The 19,601-nt window shown below is 32.0% G+C and overlaps 1 protein-coding gene across 4 annotated transcripts in view; it reads left to right on the forward strand.

Moving 5' to 3' along the window:
- Window positions 1-19,601, forward strand: part of LOC100875126 (glutamate receptor ionotropic, kainate 2) — a 156,542-nt gene that overhangs the window by 81,046 nt on the left and 55,895 nt on the right. The window contains exons 1-2 of one of the 4 annotated variants that reach the window (XM_076535665.1): window positions 5,805-5,849; window positions 19,234-19,321. The exons of 1 other annotated variant lie outside the window; for it this stretch is intronic. Coding sequence is in view for 1 of the 3 variants with exons in the window: in XM_076535664.1 (XP_076391779.1) it covers window positions 7,820-7,847 (28 nt within the window). In the remaining 2 variants the exon portion in view is untranslated. Of the gene's footprint in view, window positions 1-5,505; window positions 5,850-7,218; window positions 7,848-19,233; window positions 19,322-19,601 lie in introns of those variants that run through there. 2 more of the 4 variants (XM_003706368.3, XM_076535664.1) reach the window with 2 other exon arrangements.

The raw sequence follows: 19,601 nt of genomic DNA on the forward strand, positions 1-19,601 counted from the left end.
GGGATTTGAGGATTTGGGGATTTGGGCATTTGGACATTTAGGGATCTGAAGATATGAGAATAAGGGAATTCGGGATTTCGGGAATTAAGGAATATAGAAATTCGGGGATGAGGGAATTTAGGAATTTGAGAGTTTCGCGACTTGGGAATTTGGGGAGTTGAAAGTTTGGGGACTTGGGAATTTGTGTATTTGAGAATTTGAAAGTTTGGTGACTTGGAAACTCGTGTATTTGAGAATTTGAGAATTTGGAAACTTAGGGAATGTGAATTTGTGGATTTGGGAATGTGGGAATTTGGGTATGTAGGAATTCGGATGTGTGGGAATTTGGATGTGTAGGAATTTGAGTATGTGGGAATTTGGGGATATGGAAATTTGAATGTGTGGGAATTTGGATATGTGGGAATTTGAGGATTTGAGAATTTGGGAATGTGGGAATTTGAGAATGTGAAAATTTAGGAATGTGGGAATTGGGGAATGTGGGAATTTAGGAATGTGGGAATTTAGGAATGTGGGAATTGGGGAATGTAGGAATTTAGGAATGTGGGAATTTAGGAATGTGGGAATTTAGGAATGTGGGAATTTAGGAATGTGGGAAGTTGGGAATGTGAGAGTTTGGGAATATTGGAAGTTGGAAATGTGAGAATTTGAAAATTTAGGAATTTGAGAATGTGGAAAATTGAAAATTTGAAAATTTGAGAATTTAAGAATTTGAAAATATGGTAATTCAGGGAGTTTAAAATTTCATAATTTATAAATTGTAAAAATCCTAAAAAATGACCACTAATATGTACTTCCAAAATATTTCCCATTGTCTCTCCTCATAAACCATATTAAATCGCCGCGTCGTATATCACCATTCTAATCCTCAACTTACGTCACTGTTTATCGGTCGAATCGTAAAGCATGATTATAAATTGTTGACAGTTTTGTTTCCAATTATGAAACTATTATGCGGTCGAAAGTGCTTTAAGCTGTTGAGTGAGAAACTATGAAGTCATTGAATTATAAATTTACTGTAGAAAACGAAGATAACCGACAGAAGCGCTCGTTTCACGTGGACGTCTTAAACGAGAGGCTGTTTATTTTTGTCAGTGCCTCTCGTGGTCGGTGAAAAATGTAAAAATAAAATCGGTTATGAAATCGTCGTGCTATGAATGAATGGAGATTAACAAACATATTCTCATGAATCGTGGATGAATGGATTATATTTGATGTACGAATTTATTTAGTGCCTTGATTTAGCTGTGCAATTTTAATTATTTTTTTTTTATTTTAATATTTTTTGTATGGATTGAAAATGATGAATGGTACAAAATTATCAGTTGTAGCGTCGATTGTTTTATTAACTGAAGTTACTATTATTTTTTGTAAATAAATTTTTAAGTAAAATTGAAAAAAGACACAGAGTTAATGTATATTTAAAAATTTTAATAATTTACGATGAAGATTGTGTATTTTGAAACTTGAGTAATATTTATGTAGGTGGTTGATTTATCACAATTTTATTTTTTTTATTTATTTGTAATCATTGACATTTTCATATGTGGGTGAAAGTTGAACTTCCATATGAATGCATCGTTCGTATAACTAGGTTCAGCCGTTTATTTAGTGCATATTATTAATAATAAACTTTCAGTAACTTCAGCATGTGCATCAGGCAAAATGGAGAAAGTTACATATGTGTCTAACATTCTCATACATCATCCACACGAGTATACATACTTGAACTTGTGGATGACAAATATAACAAACTACCTTGAAAATAATATTGTTCGAAATAGAGGATATTAACTAATGAACCATTCAGTAACTTCAGCATGTTCATCAGTCAAAGTGTATCAAGTTACATGTGTGGCTAAAATTCTCATACATTATCCATATGAGTGTACACACTTGAACTTGTAGATGACAAATATAACGAAGTACCATGAAAATAATATTGTTCGAAATAGAGAATACTAACTAATGAATCCTTCAGCAACTTCAACATGTTCATCAGGCAAAGTGTATCAAATTACATATGTGGCTAAAATTTTCATACATCATCCATATGAGTATACACACTTGAACTTGTAGATGACAAATATAACGAAGTACCATGAAAATAATATTGTTCGAAATAGAGGATACTAACTAATGAATCCTTCAGCAACTTCAACATGTTCATCAAACAAACTCTACAAAATTACATATGTGTCTAAAATTCTCATACATCATCCACATGAGTATATACTTGATCTTGTGGACGACAAATATAACAAATTACCTTGCACATAACATTGTTCGAAATAAAGGATACTAACTAATGAATCTCTCAGTATCTTCAGCATGATCATCAGACAAATTGTACAAAATTACATATGTGTCTAAAATTCTCATACATCATCCACATGAGTATACACACCTGAACACTCCTATCCAATAAAAGTAGTAAAATACCACAAAAATAATATGGTTCCGAGAATGACTAAAAAATGCGACGTCCAATGGTTTCGGCGTTAATTGGTTAATCGGCAGCGGAACGTGTTAATTGGGCAATTGCTAAAGCAAAACGCGTCATCGCCTAATTGCAGGCCCGACTTTTCTGTAATCGAGCAAGCCAACTGGCTCTGTTACCGCGTCCATGTCAAAGTTAAAGCAACTCTGGCCCTTTAATAGGGCGGTGCGAACCTGTGCAGGATGTAATTTAATGAGGATTACGTTTTTTTAAAAGCGACTCTGGGAAATTCAAATCCACCCAGCTGCGGAGGACAGAAGACCGCTGAATTGCACGCGACAAAGGTTTGCCCGGCTGCCTGTTGGTTTTAAGCAGAAACTTTTATAATAGCTGTAAAGGGGACGGAATATTCTCAAAGACGTTCAACCGTTACAACAACGTGAATTATTTTATGTTCTTGGAGAACTTATTTTGTTAAGTATCTCTGTCTTTTATGATACAATCCGTTGCAAAATTTTAAGAAACTCTAGCAGCGTAGAATTAAGTTTACAGCGTGGAAGTAGAAACTTCTGTAAAATCTGAGTCACTAAATTTTTAGATTCTTGGATTTTTAAGTTGGATTGTTAGATTCGTAGATAACTGGATCGATGGATTACTGGATTAGTACGTTAGGATATTACTAAGTTACTAGGTTCTTAGATTACTGGATTGAGAGATTAATAGATTATTATATTACTGAACTATTGAATTACTAGATTCCTAGATTGCTAGATTTCCAAACCCCTAGATTTCCAAATCCCTAGTTTTCCAAATCCCTAGTTTTCCAAATCCCTAGTTTTCCAAATCCCTAGATTTCCAAATCCCTAGATTTTTAGATCTCTAGATTTCCAGAACCCTAGATTTCCAGATCCCTAGATTTAAACATCTCTAGGTTTCCAGATTCCTAAATTTAAAAGTCTCTAGATTTCTAGATTCCCAGATTTAAAAACCCCTAGATTTGCATATCCTTAGATTTCTAGATTACCAGATTCTTAGATTTCTAAATCGTAGATTTCTAGATTCCTACATTCATAGATTTCTAGATCCTTAAATTCGCAAATTTTCAGATTCACAAATTTCTACATTTTCAAGTTTCTAAATTTCCAAACTCCCACGTCCCCAATATTCCAGATTTCTAAACTCCTACATTCCTGTATGTCTAAATTACTTTCTTTCCACATTTTCAAATTCTTATAATACAATGTCCCTAGATTTCCATATTCCTACATTTTTAAATTTGTATGTTTCCCAATTTCTAGATTTCTTGATTTCTATAATACCAGATTCATAAATTCGTTGGCTACCGAAGTTCGAAAATTTGAACAAAAACACTCCACTCACGGTATTAATAAACCAATTTGCTGTTTTCTATAAATATCCCTAATCATATCAAAGCGAAAACATGTCGCGAAAATGACGTATTACGCAGAAATTTCCTCGGATCGTTAAGGATATTATTATAACGACATCACGTCGTCGCAAAAGTTGTCCGTATCGAACTCCTGTCTGTCTTGTTCGCCGATATTACATTACACAATTTATTTCCGCGAGATACACGGCGTCAAAAATCCTGACGAAATTTAATCATCGAGCGGCAACAACTTTTTGATGCCGCTAAATGCGAGACAGTTAATTGGCAATTGGATTAACGTGGCGTAGAATTCAATATTCATACGCGTGCCCAAATTCGCTCGTTTTCCACGTGGCGGTTATTAAACAATTATTTTTTACGCTGTACGACTTTTGCCCTGCTTAATTGCCTGTTCGTGCTCGACGTGCGTTCAATTCAACTTGTATTTCTTTCCTCTTTTTTTCCGAGGTTAACTTCTGTCGACGCCATTTGTTCGCAATTTACGGATTTATATATTTGTGGACTCCCGAATGTTCTTGTTTCAAATTTTGCAGTAGATCAATTTCTCAAATTCTAAAATTTTGAAAAGGATCAAGTTATGAAATTCTCAAGTTTAGGGAGCGTTGAGTTATCGACGTTTGAAATCTTCAAATTTTCAAGTTATCAAGTCTTCAAATTTTTGAATTTTCAAGTTTTCAAGGCTCCAAGCTTTTAAGATTTCAAGTTTTTAAGTATTCAAATTTTCAAGTTTTTAATTATTCAATTACTCAGTTAATCAATTATTCAAGTATTCAAGTAGTCAAGTAGTCAAGTATTCAAGTATTCAAGTATTCAAGTATTCAAGTATTCAAGTATTCAAGTATTCAAGTATTGAAGCATTGGAGTATTCAAGTATTCGAGTATTCAAGCAGTCGAGTATTCAAGCATTCGAGTGTTTAAGCATTCGAGTATTCAAGTATTCAAGCACTCAAGCATTAGAGTATTCGAGCATTCGAATATTCAAACACGTGAGTATTCAAGCATTCGAGTATTCATGTATTCGAGTATTCAAGCAGTCGAGTATTCAAGCATTCGAGTGTTTAAGCATTCAAACACTCAAGCATTAGAGTATTAAAGCATTCGAGTATTCAAGTATTCAAGCACTCAAGCATTAGAGTATTCAAGCATTCGAGTATTCAAACACGTGAGTATTCAAGCATTCGAGTATTCAAACATTCGAGTATTCAATAATTCAATTATTCAATTATTCAACAATTCAATAATTCAATAATTCAATAATCCAAGTATTCAAATATTAAATTGGTCAAGTATTCAAGTATTCAAATATTAAATTAGTCAAGTATTCAAGTATTCAATTATTCAAGTCCTGAATTAATAAAGTACTCAAGTGTTCAAATTACTCATATTTCAATTTACTATATAGTCAAGCATGTACCAACATATAATAAGCATGTATAAGCTCGTGGCAACTCATCGCGTAACTGCACAACACAATTTAAACTATACAAATCACTTTAATTCATAACTGTACAGCTAGTACCGATTTAACGCACAACTATACAACTCGTACCAATTTAACATACAACTATACAACACATGGCGATCTAAAATGTGTGACTTGCGAGTTTTCCTCGAGGAGGATTGAACTCATAGCGGCGCGTATTTAGGCTGATCCGTTGCTAAATTTAAATCAGTTGGTGTCGGAGCGACCGAACGACGTCTGCCACGACGCTCCCATCGACTCTGACGTTCTTTTAATCGTCTCGGTGTTCGAGAAAATTCTCAGGGTCAGAGTTTTCCATTCCGTTCGAATTAAACGCGGTGTGGCTCGGTAAATAGCGACGTGAATCGGTACGCGCGATCGCCGTTTCAATACTGCACCTTCCGGTTGCTGTGAAACCTTCGGATTTCGGCAACGCGGAACGTGACGCCAAATTCTGGAATGTTTAGAATGTTTTGTCGCGAAGAAACGTCGCTGTAACGAAAGTACGAGATTCTCTTCAAATATTTTCTTTCGCAAAGGTACTTCTGAATATTTCACTCAATTTATTTTTGCTTGGAAGATGCACACAAATCCGAAAAATGACGTCGATTTGAATTCTTGAAACGTGTAATGCATGTGGGATCAGCGAAGTACATTTTAGTGTATTCGACGGAAATTTTTGTCCTATATTTTGATGTATTTGATGTAAATTTTTGCTGTATATTTTAATGCAGTCGATGTAAATTTTAATGCACTCGATGTAAATTTTTGTCGTACCTTTTAATGTATTTGATGGAAATTATGAAGTCTGAAGTGGGACTGAAAATGCAATCGAAATTAATTCTTTATGCCGGAGGCATTTTTGCTATTGGACATATTTGAAATATTTTAGTTGAAAAATTGATAAATTCTTTACACATATGTATGACGCTACTTAGTTAGAAAATACCGATTTTAAATTGTTGTTTAAACGAAATGGTGAGTGTGAGTTACATTTCGAATGCAGAGGGTTAATTTAAAAAAAAGCAATTTTCATTTAAATTTACGTTATAATAATTTTTGTGAAATTGTTTAACAGTTGAAGCTATTTAGACGGAATTTCCGTTAGACAATAATGTAAATAATAAATGTGAACTGTCAAAGTTTATCACGTTCAATCCCGAGGCAACGTGTGCAGAGGTCGCCACCTCTCTGCAATGTGTAATATTACACAACTCGTTTTAAAAGTGTTTACTGCTTTCTATACGCCTCAAAAACCATTTCAGAATTAAAATTCGTTTTTTCATTTGTTGTATCTTTTCTGTTATTTCTTTAGTATTTGTCAATTTGGTGTTATGAATTAATTACTCGTTAAATAGTTTCACAAAATTAAAAAATTGGAGGAAAACTGCACTTTCTTGCTTGAATACATTTTATTAAGCTCGCGTTAAAAATATTTCTATACATTCAAGTCAGTTTTCTGAAAGATGAAATTCTGTATTCACCATTATTTAATTGTTATTAAATTATATTAAATTAAAATGACATGTTTGTTGAAATATCAAAAAAATTATTGAAACATGAACAATTGTCTAAGATACTGAAACATGAAAAATAATGAAAATGAAAAACTACAGTGTTAAAATATGAAAATTTATCTAAAATGATAAAATATGAAAGATTAACTACAATGTTAAAATGCGAAGAAGTAGAACAGTAAAATACGAAAAATTCATTAGAATATTAAAATATGAAAAATTAAGTTTAAAATTAATATATGAAAAATACACTAAAATATTCAAATATGAAAAATTAATTAGAATGTTGCAGTACGAAGAATTAACTAGCATATCGAAAGAGTGAAAAGTGAGCTGAAATATTAAAATTTGAAGGCAGAGATAAAATTTCAATTTAAATAAAATAGATTTGGAACAGAAACGAGAATTGTGCCTGCATATTGTGACATGTCACGTTGCACACATTGAAATGCAGAAAGCAAACAAAACTTCGAAATCATGCTTTTTTAATGTTAATCATTTATCGGACGTATCAGCCCTCAGACGGATACAGATCTCACGAAAACAAATCTCTATCTGCGAAAACGATCGGAATTTGGTTAAACAAAAATAGCGCATCCGTTGAAAAGTTGAAACCCGAAAAAAAGCAGACTGCATCGATTGTCTGATCGTGGGTAGGTGTAAAATTTCATACGTACGACAAAAGCACCGTACAAATTTAAATCGACGACAATTTACGAAAACCACGCTCGCCGTCAATCAAGCAGAAAAATTGTCACGTTCTTTCTTCCGCGATAAAAGCGGCGAATATTCGGTGGTTTCTGAAAGCTCTCGACGCTGGCGTGAAAATTAGAAAAGAAATCAAAAAAAAAAGGTGAACGGAAGAGGGACATAAAGAGAGAGGGAGAGAAAAAAGAGGGTGAAAATTTAGCAGGGAAATTGTGCTGGAAACTTGTCTGCATTCGAAGAGCATCAGGACACCAAACTGTCGATAGCTTCGAATTTTTACTTGTATGTCTGTCGACGAAAACGAGAACACCGGTATGTTTTTAACAACGCCAACGCTCGAGTTCTGCTTTTTAACGAACGTGATCCACGCAATTCTCTGGGAATAACCGAGCCCGTTCATCGTATTCGTTCAACGGAGCTTCTCCGTTCATTCGACTCGGCAATTATGTCGGGTTCAGATGCAATTAAGCTCCGGTTCAGACCCGTGAGTAGCGCATCCAGAAAGATACTATTACCGATAAATTTATGGCCTATCGATAGCTTCGAAGGGAGCCAGTTAAGGATCAGATAAATGTAAATTGGCGACGAAGGGACTTCGATCTCCTAATAACGTATATATTGATCAAAGAACCGACGCGACCCGTCGACTCGATAATAAGGAAAGCTCGATGCAGGTCTTCCAGCTATTTCCAGATTTAATCGTCCTTGGCGTGCACTGTAGCGGCTCGCTTTTGTATGGAAAATCGGAATGAAATTGCAGGAAACAGTCAATTGAGTTTACAGAATTTTTTAATTTAACTTTGGAAGTTTAGACATTTAAAAGTCCAAGATTTTGGGACTTTAGGATTTTAGGATTTTAGGATTTTAGGATTTTAGGATTTTAGGATTTTAGGATTTTAGGATTTTAGGATTTTAGGATTTTAGGATTTTAGGATTTTAGGATTTTAGGATTTTAGGATTTTAGGATTTTAGGATTTTAGGATTTTAGGATTTTGGGATTTTAGGATTTTGGGATTTTAGGATTTTGGGATTTTGGGATTTTAGGATTTTAGGATTTTAGGATTTTAGGATTTTAGGATTTTAGGATTTTAGGATTTTAGGATTTTAGGATTTTAGGATTTTAGGATTTTAGGATTTTAGGATTTTAGGATTTTAGGATTTTAGGATTTTAGGATTTTAGGATTTTAGGATTTTAGGATTGAGATTTTCGCAGCTTGGAATTTTGAGGGTATATACAACTTAGGATGTTTGGAATATTGAAACTGTAGAATTATAAAAGTATAGGATTACAGGGCTTCAGAACTTTGGAACTTAAGGATTTAAGGACGTTAGAACTTAGTGATCTCAAAGTTCTGTACTGTTGACACTTTTAGAAATTTCATTCTTCATTTTGGAATATTTTAATTTGACTTTAATTCTTCCAAACTAACATTTTTGTATTTGTATTCAAACTCTAAAAACCTCAAACTTTTTGAACCCATTTTGAAACTTCCACTCAATTTGTATCAAATCCAAAAAATATCCTAATCCAATGTGCCTATAAAATTTGAACAAATATTCAGAACTTCACCGCAAATGAATTTTTAAAAAAATTCCCAAAAATCGTTAAAATTGGTAAAATAGCCAAATCTGCCAACGCTCTAAAAATAACTCTCGTCGTAAAAAATGATCATTTTCAAACATGACCCCAAAAAATGAAGGTAGCACAGCCTTTTCAAGTTGAAGAGTGCAGGCTCTCCTGCAGTGGCCATACATTGCTCCTTTTTATACCATCCATTTCGTTTTTCTATATTTACGATACAGGAAATATTACGATATTCATAATCCGAAGCACGAATTGAAAATTGTAGGAAGTTGCTCGACGGACCGATATTCAATTTCTATAGGGTAGCCTCACGAGAGTGGTTAGAGTGGCGTTTCTCGAATCGAGACCAATGGCCGAATTCGTTTCCACCGTGTTTAAATCGAGTCCAATCCAGCTCGCAAGCATTTCGCGGTGGGTGAACCGAGGGTGCGCGCAAAAAGGAGAGTCGATTTTAGAATGGTGCTTGGATCGGCCACCTGTTCTCCATCGGGCTTGTTCCCATGACTCGAACCGCTTTCGCCTTCTTTTTTCTTCGCAATCTACTCGGGATCTTGATTTTTCCAGGCTCTTTCAGTTTGTGTACCGGGTGAACCACATAACCTGCAATTATTCCGTTACCAACGCACCAATGGTTTCTGTTCGAGAATGATGGAAATAGTCGAGAAGGGTAATGAATTTTCGGTGTGCAATGTTTTCAATGAAATATCGACGGGAAATAATATTGCTTTATTAATTAGTACAATTCGTTGCAACAGGTAATTTTAGGATCCTTTAAAGTTAAGGAGGTTAGATCCTTTGAAGTTGAGGAGGTTAGAGGTGATCCATTCTTCGTTAAATGATTTCATTTGTTTCGGATGGTTTGTTATTTTATATAGAAATTGTAGAACAGAGTATTTTGTTTGAATTAGTTTATGCAAGTATTTTGCTAAATTAAAAAGAAAATTAGGCACAATGATCTAAATATACAAAATACTTTGGCTGTGTGCTCATGATTTTGATGTTCAAATTCTTATATCACTTAATTATTTTCTATTTAATGTACCAAATTCTTGCAGTATTTTTATATGCGAGGAAACTATTTTATTAGCAGTTAAAACTGTTTTATTAATCATTAATATTATTAATCATTTCTATTGCTATCTTTTTCTAGTTTTCATCTTTAATTTTACCAAGGTACATATGCTTTTGATATTAAATATATTTAATGCACCTAGACCCGTAATTAAATATGCTTGGACCCGTATTCATAAACTGCGTAATTAGCATGCTAGAACAAAGAAGAAAAAACTAAAGGACGAATGCAAAATTTAATTAGGGTGATGCGGCAAGATTAAAATTTAATGCTCTTAAAATCTTCAGCAAACATCGAAAGGAAATACTTCATAACGTGAATAATGTTAAAAATGAATAATTCGTAATATGAAAATGAATGAAATACAGATTAATTCGTAAAATGAAGGAAAAATAAAATAATTCATAATACGAAATTAAAGAAAAAATAAAATATTTGGTAACACGAAAATGAAGAAAAAGTAAAATAATTCATAATACGAAAATGAAGAAGAAATAAAATAATTCAGAATACGAAAATGAAGAGAAGGTAAAATAATTCAGAATACGAAAATGAAGAAAAATAAAATAATTCATAATACGAAGATGAAGAAAAACTAAAATAATTCGTAACACAAAAATGAAGAAAAAATAAAATAATTCATAATACGAAAATGAAGAAGAAATAAAATAATTCATAATACAAAAATGAAGGAAAAATAAAATAGTTCATAATACGAAAGTGAAGAAAAACTAAAATAATTCGTAACACAAAAATGAAGAAAAAATAAAATAATTCATAATACGAAAATGAAGAAGAAATAGAATAATTCATAATACGAAAATGAAGAAGAAATAAAATAATTCCTAACACGAAAATGAAGAAAAAATAAAATAATTCATAGTACAAAAATTAAAAGAAAGTAGAATAATTAATGAAACGAAAATTGAGAACAAATACAATAATTCATAAAACGAAAATTAAAAAAGCAATATAAAAATTAATAATTCAAAGAAATGAAACTCGAAGTATCTGTCCACATCGATATTTTATCTCCGTGAAAGAACATTCGACGCAAACGCTTTTATTGAACATTGCGAGGATAACGTTGCAAAATGCGTGGCTCAACAATGTGCTACACAAACTCGCGATAGAGAGTAACTTTCACGATATATCGATGATCACCGCCATAAAATTGTTTCACAGGTTTTAACATCGCAAATTGCAACTTCTACGATCATTCTGCATTGTTCAAAAGAGTCGTTTGTTCCAGGAACAGTGCGTAACAGCGGATATCGATTACAAAATTCCATGCACAAGGCACATAGTGTTCTTGAAATCTGATTCCGCGCACGTTGTCAATATGTTATTGAAAAAACTGCAGTGTCAAAGGTTCGAGAGGAGCTTTCGTAACGTCGACAAAAAATGGCTGACTGAACTTCCTAGAAAATTCATATGAAATGCAGAATGTTTTTATCCTCGTGCATTGTTGATGACATAGGTTTCATATCGCAGTTTCACTTCAAACACATTTTCTTTTATTTAGAATTGATATGTGCAACTTTATGAATATTTTGAAACTCTGTAAATAGTTTAGTCCAACATAACCTACAAATAATAGTTTATTACCAACATAACCTATAAATTATTTGTTTCAAGTCTTATAGTTCTTGTTTTTATTCGAAACAAAATTATTTTAGGAGGTAATTTATTTCGATTATTGAAATTATATCGTGGTAAAATATGATTGAATAACAGGTTAATTAAATTGTAATTCTCTTCTGTTATTTAATATCGCAAGAAACCTTACTATTTCTGTATATGAATTTTAAAATTAAATAGCTGACGATCAAATTAATTTAACAAAAGTAGGATCAAAGTGGAATAAAATTGGCGTCAGTTTCTCAGAAATGAACAGCAAACAACGGAAAATGGACACAAAGCATCCGGATGGAAGCACAGTTTATAAAGGGCGTCAATTTTCAAAAGTTTTCAGTCATCCTCCATTTCTCGACAACCCTTTTGCCACAAAATACAAAGCAAAAGAACGTAAAAATAGTTCTTTGATGCCAATTACAGACAGGCTTCTAAAATGGACCTTTCAGATTTGTTTACAATCAAAATTTACCGCGCATTCTTCGACTCACATCGAACGATTTTCTTTCGCGCAAATAAACGTGTACAAACACGTACCTCGTTAAACCATAACGAGGAAATAAAATGGCGAGCATTATTTCTGGTTATTCCACGTTTTGGTTGCAATAAAACCCATGCCCGAGTTATTTAACTCGTTAATACGCAAAATCGTGCAAACGCATTTTACTGCACCTTACGTGTCACGGATAAATTTTTATTACTTTCATATTTGTTTTCATATTACAATATTTCGTGATGTCTATGGCATATTTGTGTTTATAACTTTAATCTTATAAAGTACAGATGGAGTTCGATTAATGTCTATTACGTTTACTCTGAAATTTGTCATATTTTTGTTTATAACTTTATATCTTATAAGGTTCAGATTGAGTTTGATTATTGTCTATTATGTTTACTTTGAAATTTGTTACATTTCTTTATTTATAACTTTTTATCTTATAAAATACATATTTAGTTCGATTAATGTCCCTTATCTTCACTCTGAAATTCATATCAAAATTTTGTAATACGCAATCAACCGATAATTTCCGTAACGTCTATTTTTAACGAAATAAATTTGCAATCGAGTTTGTTCAATAAGTTACTACAATCAGGTAGAAGAACAGTGGGTAATATATTTAATTAATGTTTGATTTCGATAACGTTCCCAGAACGAAAATACGCTGCAACAAATGCATCCAACTGCAAACTGCGATTTCTACGATGCTGTTACACAAATAGCCACTCTGTTACGCTTCGATTCACATGTACTGTATTTATTACCCTGATCTTGGGTATTATAATCGTAGCTACCATTATGATGACAGTTATTATTGTTGATTCTCTAATCTGAGACTGCTAGACGCCCTTCTGGACAATGATGACAGTGTTTGCCTGTCTACAAAGTGCATTATGATATATTGGTGTGATTTCATTATAACGCAAGCTTTTTATTGGTAGATTTATGTATGTTGATAAATGGTAGAAATTTTTTCTTTTGATTTAGGGGATGTTTGAATTTGAAGAGTTTTATTAGGAAATTTATAGAATATTATATTTCTAAATTGTTAGGTTTGGAAGTTTGAAATTTCTGAATTTTTGAAGTTTTAAAGTTCCAAATTTCCAAATTTCCAAATTTCTAAATTTCTAAATTTCTAAATTTCCAAATTTCTCACGTTCCAAATTCCTAAATTTTCAAATTTCTCACATTCCAAATTTCTCATGTTTCAAATTTTTCATGTTCCAAATTTCTCATGTTTCAAATTTTACATGTTCCAAATTTCTAAATTTCCAAATTTCTCACGTTTCAAATTCATAAATTTCCAAATTTCTCACGTTCCAAATTCCTAAATTTTCAAATTTCTCACGTTCCAAATTTCTCATGTTTCAAATTTCTCATCTCCCAAATTTCTAAATTTCCAAATTTCTCACGTTCCAAATTTCTAAATTTCCAAATTTCTCACGTTCCAAATTCCTAAATTTTCAAATTTCTCATGTTTCAAATTTCTCATCTCCCAAATTTCTAAATTTCCAAATTTCTCACGTTCCAAATTTCTAAATTTTCAAATTTCTCATCTCCCAAATTCCTAAATTTTCAAATTTCTCACGTTCCAAATTTCTCATGTTTCAAATTTCTCATCTCCCAAATTTCTAAATTTCCAAATTTCTCACGTTCCAAATTTCTAAATTTTCAAATTTCTCATCTCCCAAATTCCTAAATTTTCAAATTTCTCACGTTCCAAATTTCTCATGTTTCAAATTTCTCATCTCCCAAATTTCTAAATTTCCAAATTTCTCACGTTCCAAATTTCTAAATTTTCAAATTTCTCATCTCCCAAATTCCTAAATTTTCAAATTTCTTACGTCCTAAATTTCTCACGTTCCAAATTCCTAAATTTCCAAATTTCTCACCTTCCGAATTCCTAAATTTTCAAATTCCTCGTATCCTAAATTTCATAATTTTCCAATTTCTCATGCCCTAAATTTCTCAATTCTCAATTTTCTAAACTTCCTAACCTATAAACTCCCAACTTCCCAAACTCGCAAATTTAAAATCGTAAAACTCAATAAATTTGAAAATTAAACTAACTAAACTGATCTTAAAATCTTCCAATTTCTCCTACCACCATTTTCTCAACCAATATTTCTCAATATTACCATCAACATTACTCTTCCTATATTACCTATATTCTTCCTATATTCTTCCCATACCTATTTCATCCTAACAACACCCCAAATTAATACTTTCCCTACCGACACCAAGGTATACGAAAGTGACGAAGAAAATAAAAGATTCATGCATTTTGCGGATTTGAAAACTCGGTCGACAGCTTATTAAATCTGTGTACATCCAATATGGAGCGTTAAAGCAACCACGAAGGATAGTACGTGTTCAGGCGATAAAAGCGTGGATTTCTTGGCCTTACCCTTTATCAGAAGTGCTTTTTCCCTGGATAAACAGCCAGGATAGATCGTTGACTAAAATTTCCCTGGGTTTTGTTGACCCTGCTACTCGCGCCATTAAACTAATATCAAACCGGGTGTTCTACGTTGGGAATTCGAAAATCATGTCTGGTAACGAATGTCCCGTCGAAAAGTTTCTTCTCTTGGCATTCGCACTGTTTGTAGTTTGTTTTGTGTGATGTACGATCAAAATTGTCGTTTAAATAACGGAAAGTGCTTTTACTCTTTCTTATAAGGCTATAATTTTTGCTGAGAGGTTCATGTGGCAATAAACATGGTGGATGCGCTAGAACGTTCTTGATTCAAAGCTGGTGTTTTTAGGAAAGAACTATGTGTGGTAGGTTAGGTTAGGTTAGCAGTTAGCTTTGGTAAATGTGTGTAATTACGTGGATTTTATAAGTGTATTTAATAACGACTGAATTATTGATTTTTTTTTGTAGTAGTAATGCTATGAATATTTTAAATTATTTTGTATACACATTTTTTCATAGTTATGACATTATGAATATTTTAAATTATTTTAAATATATATATTTTTTTATAGTTATGACACTATGAATATTTTAAATTATTTTAAATATATATATTTTTTTATAGTTATGACACTATGAATATTTTAAATTATTTTAAATATGAATATTTTTTTATAGTAATGATATTTAAGGTTATTTCAGATATTCATTCTTGTATAGTAACGATACTAAAAATATATATTAATTAAATATAAAAAATGAAGAAAAATGTGGAAACAATTTACCTGTTGATTTGAAGCACATAACAATTGTGATTTTGATGTACAAGTACGTATTAAATGATTTTATATTAATGATGTATTCGAATTACACAAATGCATTTCTGTCAACAATGATCCTAAGTAATCACACAATGATTAAAAGTCCGAATTTCGTGTGAAACTTGCAAAATGATACGATAATATCCTTATCAGTTATCACAATGTACTCGACAGAGTCATTTTCGCCTCGGCGATCGAAAGTTTTAATTAATTGAGTCTGGTAAACTTAGAAATAGTAGTAGTCGAAGAAAAAATTAAACGGTGGCGGAGGTTCAAGTAAACGAGATTGAATCTGGAAATCGTTCCGCGAACGTTCAAACTTTAACAAGGGGGAAGAAGCGTATAGACATTTCCGGCAATAACGTCTCAATTAAGTTCAACCTCTCGAACATGTCGGCGAAGTATAAAGAACAAGTTATGAGCACAACGCGAAAGCAATCATTGACTACCAATTTAAACTTTCATGGATTCTTTAGAACAAGCTCTTACGAAATCGAAAAAAAAAACATTTTGACTTTGAAAATTTGCAAAGAAATTATTATATGTTTGGTGAATTTTAGGATCCTTAGATTGTTTTCACATAAAATACATACTTAGATTTATTTTTTTTTTTGTATATGTTCTCTAAATTTCAGTGAAGTATCTTGAATTTTTTAAATTTTATTATTTATGCTAGTGAGTCAAACATAAATTAAAGGTTACATTGTGTCGACTGTAGTTAATTTTATTATAGTGATATACATATATTGAGTTATATGTATAATGTATAGTATAATATGTATGTACACATATGTACACATATGTAGTATGTTATACATATGACATACATAATAGGTTGTATATTAAGTATTTTGTATCAAGTGTTTGTAGATGCAAAAATAATACCAAAATCATTATTTCTTCGTCTCATAAAAAATCTTAATCAAACATTGAATATAACACAGAGACATTAATTTATTATTGAACAACATACAAGAATACACACATAGTCAACAAAATACACATTCAAAATAAGAATACAACATGTGTCAAAATCTATTTAAAAATATTATGCAAATACAATATATCCCATTTTGTGCAAATATTGATTACGCCATCAGCGTCACATAAATACACACGCGCGGTTCAGATTCTCAGCATCAGATTAAGCATTTATAATTCGCTAAGCTCTAATCCATTGAATTCGTGATTACGATTGATTTCATGCAAATTTATGATTATATAACACAAAAAGTATTTTTCAAACGTATTACTGAGTCATTGTGAACAGTTTCCAGAATTAATTATTGCCAATGAAATTACCGCATATTTCAACAAATATATCGAAATGAATACCGTTTATTTGCCCCAAATCCGACAAATTTGACTTGCAGTATAATCTGACAACGTTATTGCCTCGTTCCTGGAAAATCGTAACTAAATTAATAACGTTTAGCATAATTTAAATTCGAAGAATGAAAAATACGAACTAAAAGAATTATGCACGAAATGGACACTTATCCTCATATTCTTTCATTATTGTAATAATTGTAATTAATTAGCTGGGGTATTATGAAAGAGGGATAAAAACAATTATCATGTGAATTTGTGATACTTTAATTTGTTTAATACTCTGATTCGCATATAGGTTGTTATAAGATCTGAAGCAAAAATTCTTTTAAGATTTAAGGGTACATTAGGATTGAAGAGGTTTACTGAATCCTTTCAACCCTCAAAGGGAGAATAAAATGATTTTCACTGCACTGTATCAAGAAAAAAAAATGGAGTATAAACGCTTGCAGTTTTCCCCCTAAAATTTGAATAAGCTTCCAGTTTCCCCTATAATTTGAATATCCACTCGAATATCTTTTCCAAATTTTTCAGCAGCTTTGAATTTTCGAACGAAAACACGCATTAGTCTTCGAGCACTGATCATATCCGTTCCAGATGAACGCGATTGGCTGTCTTCATCGAATATCGATGAGGATAATTACGATAAGATACGAAAGTCCATCGACACACTTAATATGGCCGCTGGCGTTGCAATGACCCGAGGAAGGAAGAAACTCGGGGATGAAAGAGTCAATTGAATGAATTTTCACCGGTCGCTCGGATCATTACGGTTTCCGGTCCCTTCTTCACCCTTTCCCCTCGTGAGAACGACGCCTTTAATGAAGGTTGACACAGATTTTGAAGAAGCCAAAGAGCATTGCGTGGTGGGGGCTGTTTCTGTATCCGATAAAAATTGCACCCCATTCAAATGGCTGTCGGCCTTCCGACATCTTGACCTTCTTTCTTCGGTTCAAATCAATTTTCTAGTGTTTTTAGGATCTAGGTAATTCCCGAATGGCCAACTTTTTGCCGCACACTTCGTTCATCGAAACTTGGCTGAAGTTCAATTCGAAATTTTTCATAGATATTTCGGTAAAAGAAAATTAAATTGTACATCATAAAACTCGTCGTCAATATAAACTAATTAGGAGGCAATCAAAATGATTGATTCAAATTTTTATATATTATCTTTTAACAAGTGACACTGTATAGAAACAAAATAATTCTTTGGAAATATTTTGAGGATCATAAAATTGATCATCAATATATTAGTTCAAAAGTAATCAAATGAATTACTAATTCAAATTTTTATTTGATAAGTTTTAATAAACGACTCTATAGAGAAACAAAATAATTATTTTTAAACAAATTTGTCTATAAATATAAATTACTCCAAAAGCAATCAAACAAATTATTAATTCATACTTTTATTTATTAAATTTTAATAAGGTCCCTGTTAAAAAAAACAAAGATTTCGAAATTGGTCATCAGTGCAGTTTAATTATTAGTTCGAAATAAATTTTTTACCACGACACAATAAAACGTATATTGAAGTCGCCAGCATTATAGGAAGTTGAATAAGAGAAATATAAAATAATCATGTTTCCATTAGTCGAGTAAATTAATTCTTGAACATCTCGTAACAACAAAGCATAAAACAGCTAATTTACCGAGGAAAAAACAAGAGAAGCATGGTTCAGAAGTATGGTTTATTTAACTTCTGTTTCTAAGGAACTCCCGATAATTAACAATGCAAGCCCTAACATTATCTGCGTGTTATATGATCATCATTAACGTTTGAGACTCGGAACGATCGAAGTTTCGAACAGCCCTTCATTTCTCGCTCGTTTCATTCGCAGGAAAGTTTGTTTCCAACGCGCTTTGAATGCGGTGTAGTCTAAAATTCGTGCAATTTGTTTAGTTTGAAGTTTAGCGGAAGGAACATTTTCCGAAATTGTTTTAGATTTCGGACGGAAATTCTCGATACTTAACTTATTCGAAAGCTGCAATTTTTACCTAATTTATGAGCTAAATATCTCGATAGATTTTTTAGTTCTAAAGTTGCTAATACTGCTAAAAATATTTGAAGTAGCAAATTCGTTAAAATTATCATTATTAACTGCAAATATTTGAAATAGCAAGTACTATAATTATTAAGGACGTTATATCATGGTCCCAAGATTTATCAAACTATTTTTTGAAATGGAGTCATTAATCTCTGTATCTCGTTTCACAAACGCCACGCGTGTTCTCCAGGGACTAATACGATCTCTTTTTCCCGGAAGCTTTTATCCGTAAATTTCATTAGTTAATTAAAAACCACGTTGAGTGCTCGCTGTGTTTCTGTTCTTTGTTCAAGTACAAATATGAATGGCTAGTTTCATTTAAAGTCACGTGGAACATCTCTAACTTTTTCATATCATCATCACAAAGCTATCAGACCTTCCGTGAGTATTACACTCTTTTCAACAGAAAAAAATTCTAATTCATTGATATAACAATTCCTTTTACATTCATAAGTTGCTAAGTTACCAATTTTTTTCGCTTATTTTTGCAAATGAACATTGAACATTCTATATATAGATATTTTGCAATTATTATTCTGTAAATATTACTTTGAAGCAGCATTAACCTTCGGTGTATAATATTCTAACCGAAATTCACAAACAACTTGTTTACTGCAATTAATGTAATTATAATCATTTTGCTGTGATGACATGTTTACGT

This window comes from Megachile rotundata, chromosome 9 (genome assembly GCF_050947335.1).
Source record: "Megachile rotundata isolate GNS110a chromosome 9, iyMegRotu1, whole genome shotgun sequence".
Lineage (NCBI taxonomy): Eukaryota > Metazoa > Arthropoda > Insecta > Hymenoptera > Megachilidae > Megachile > Megachile rotundata.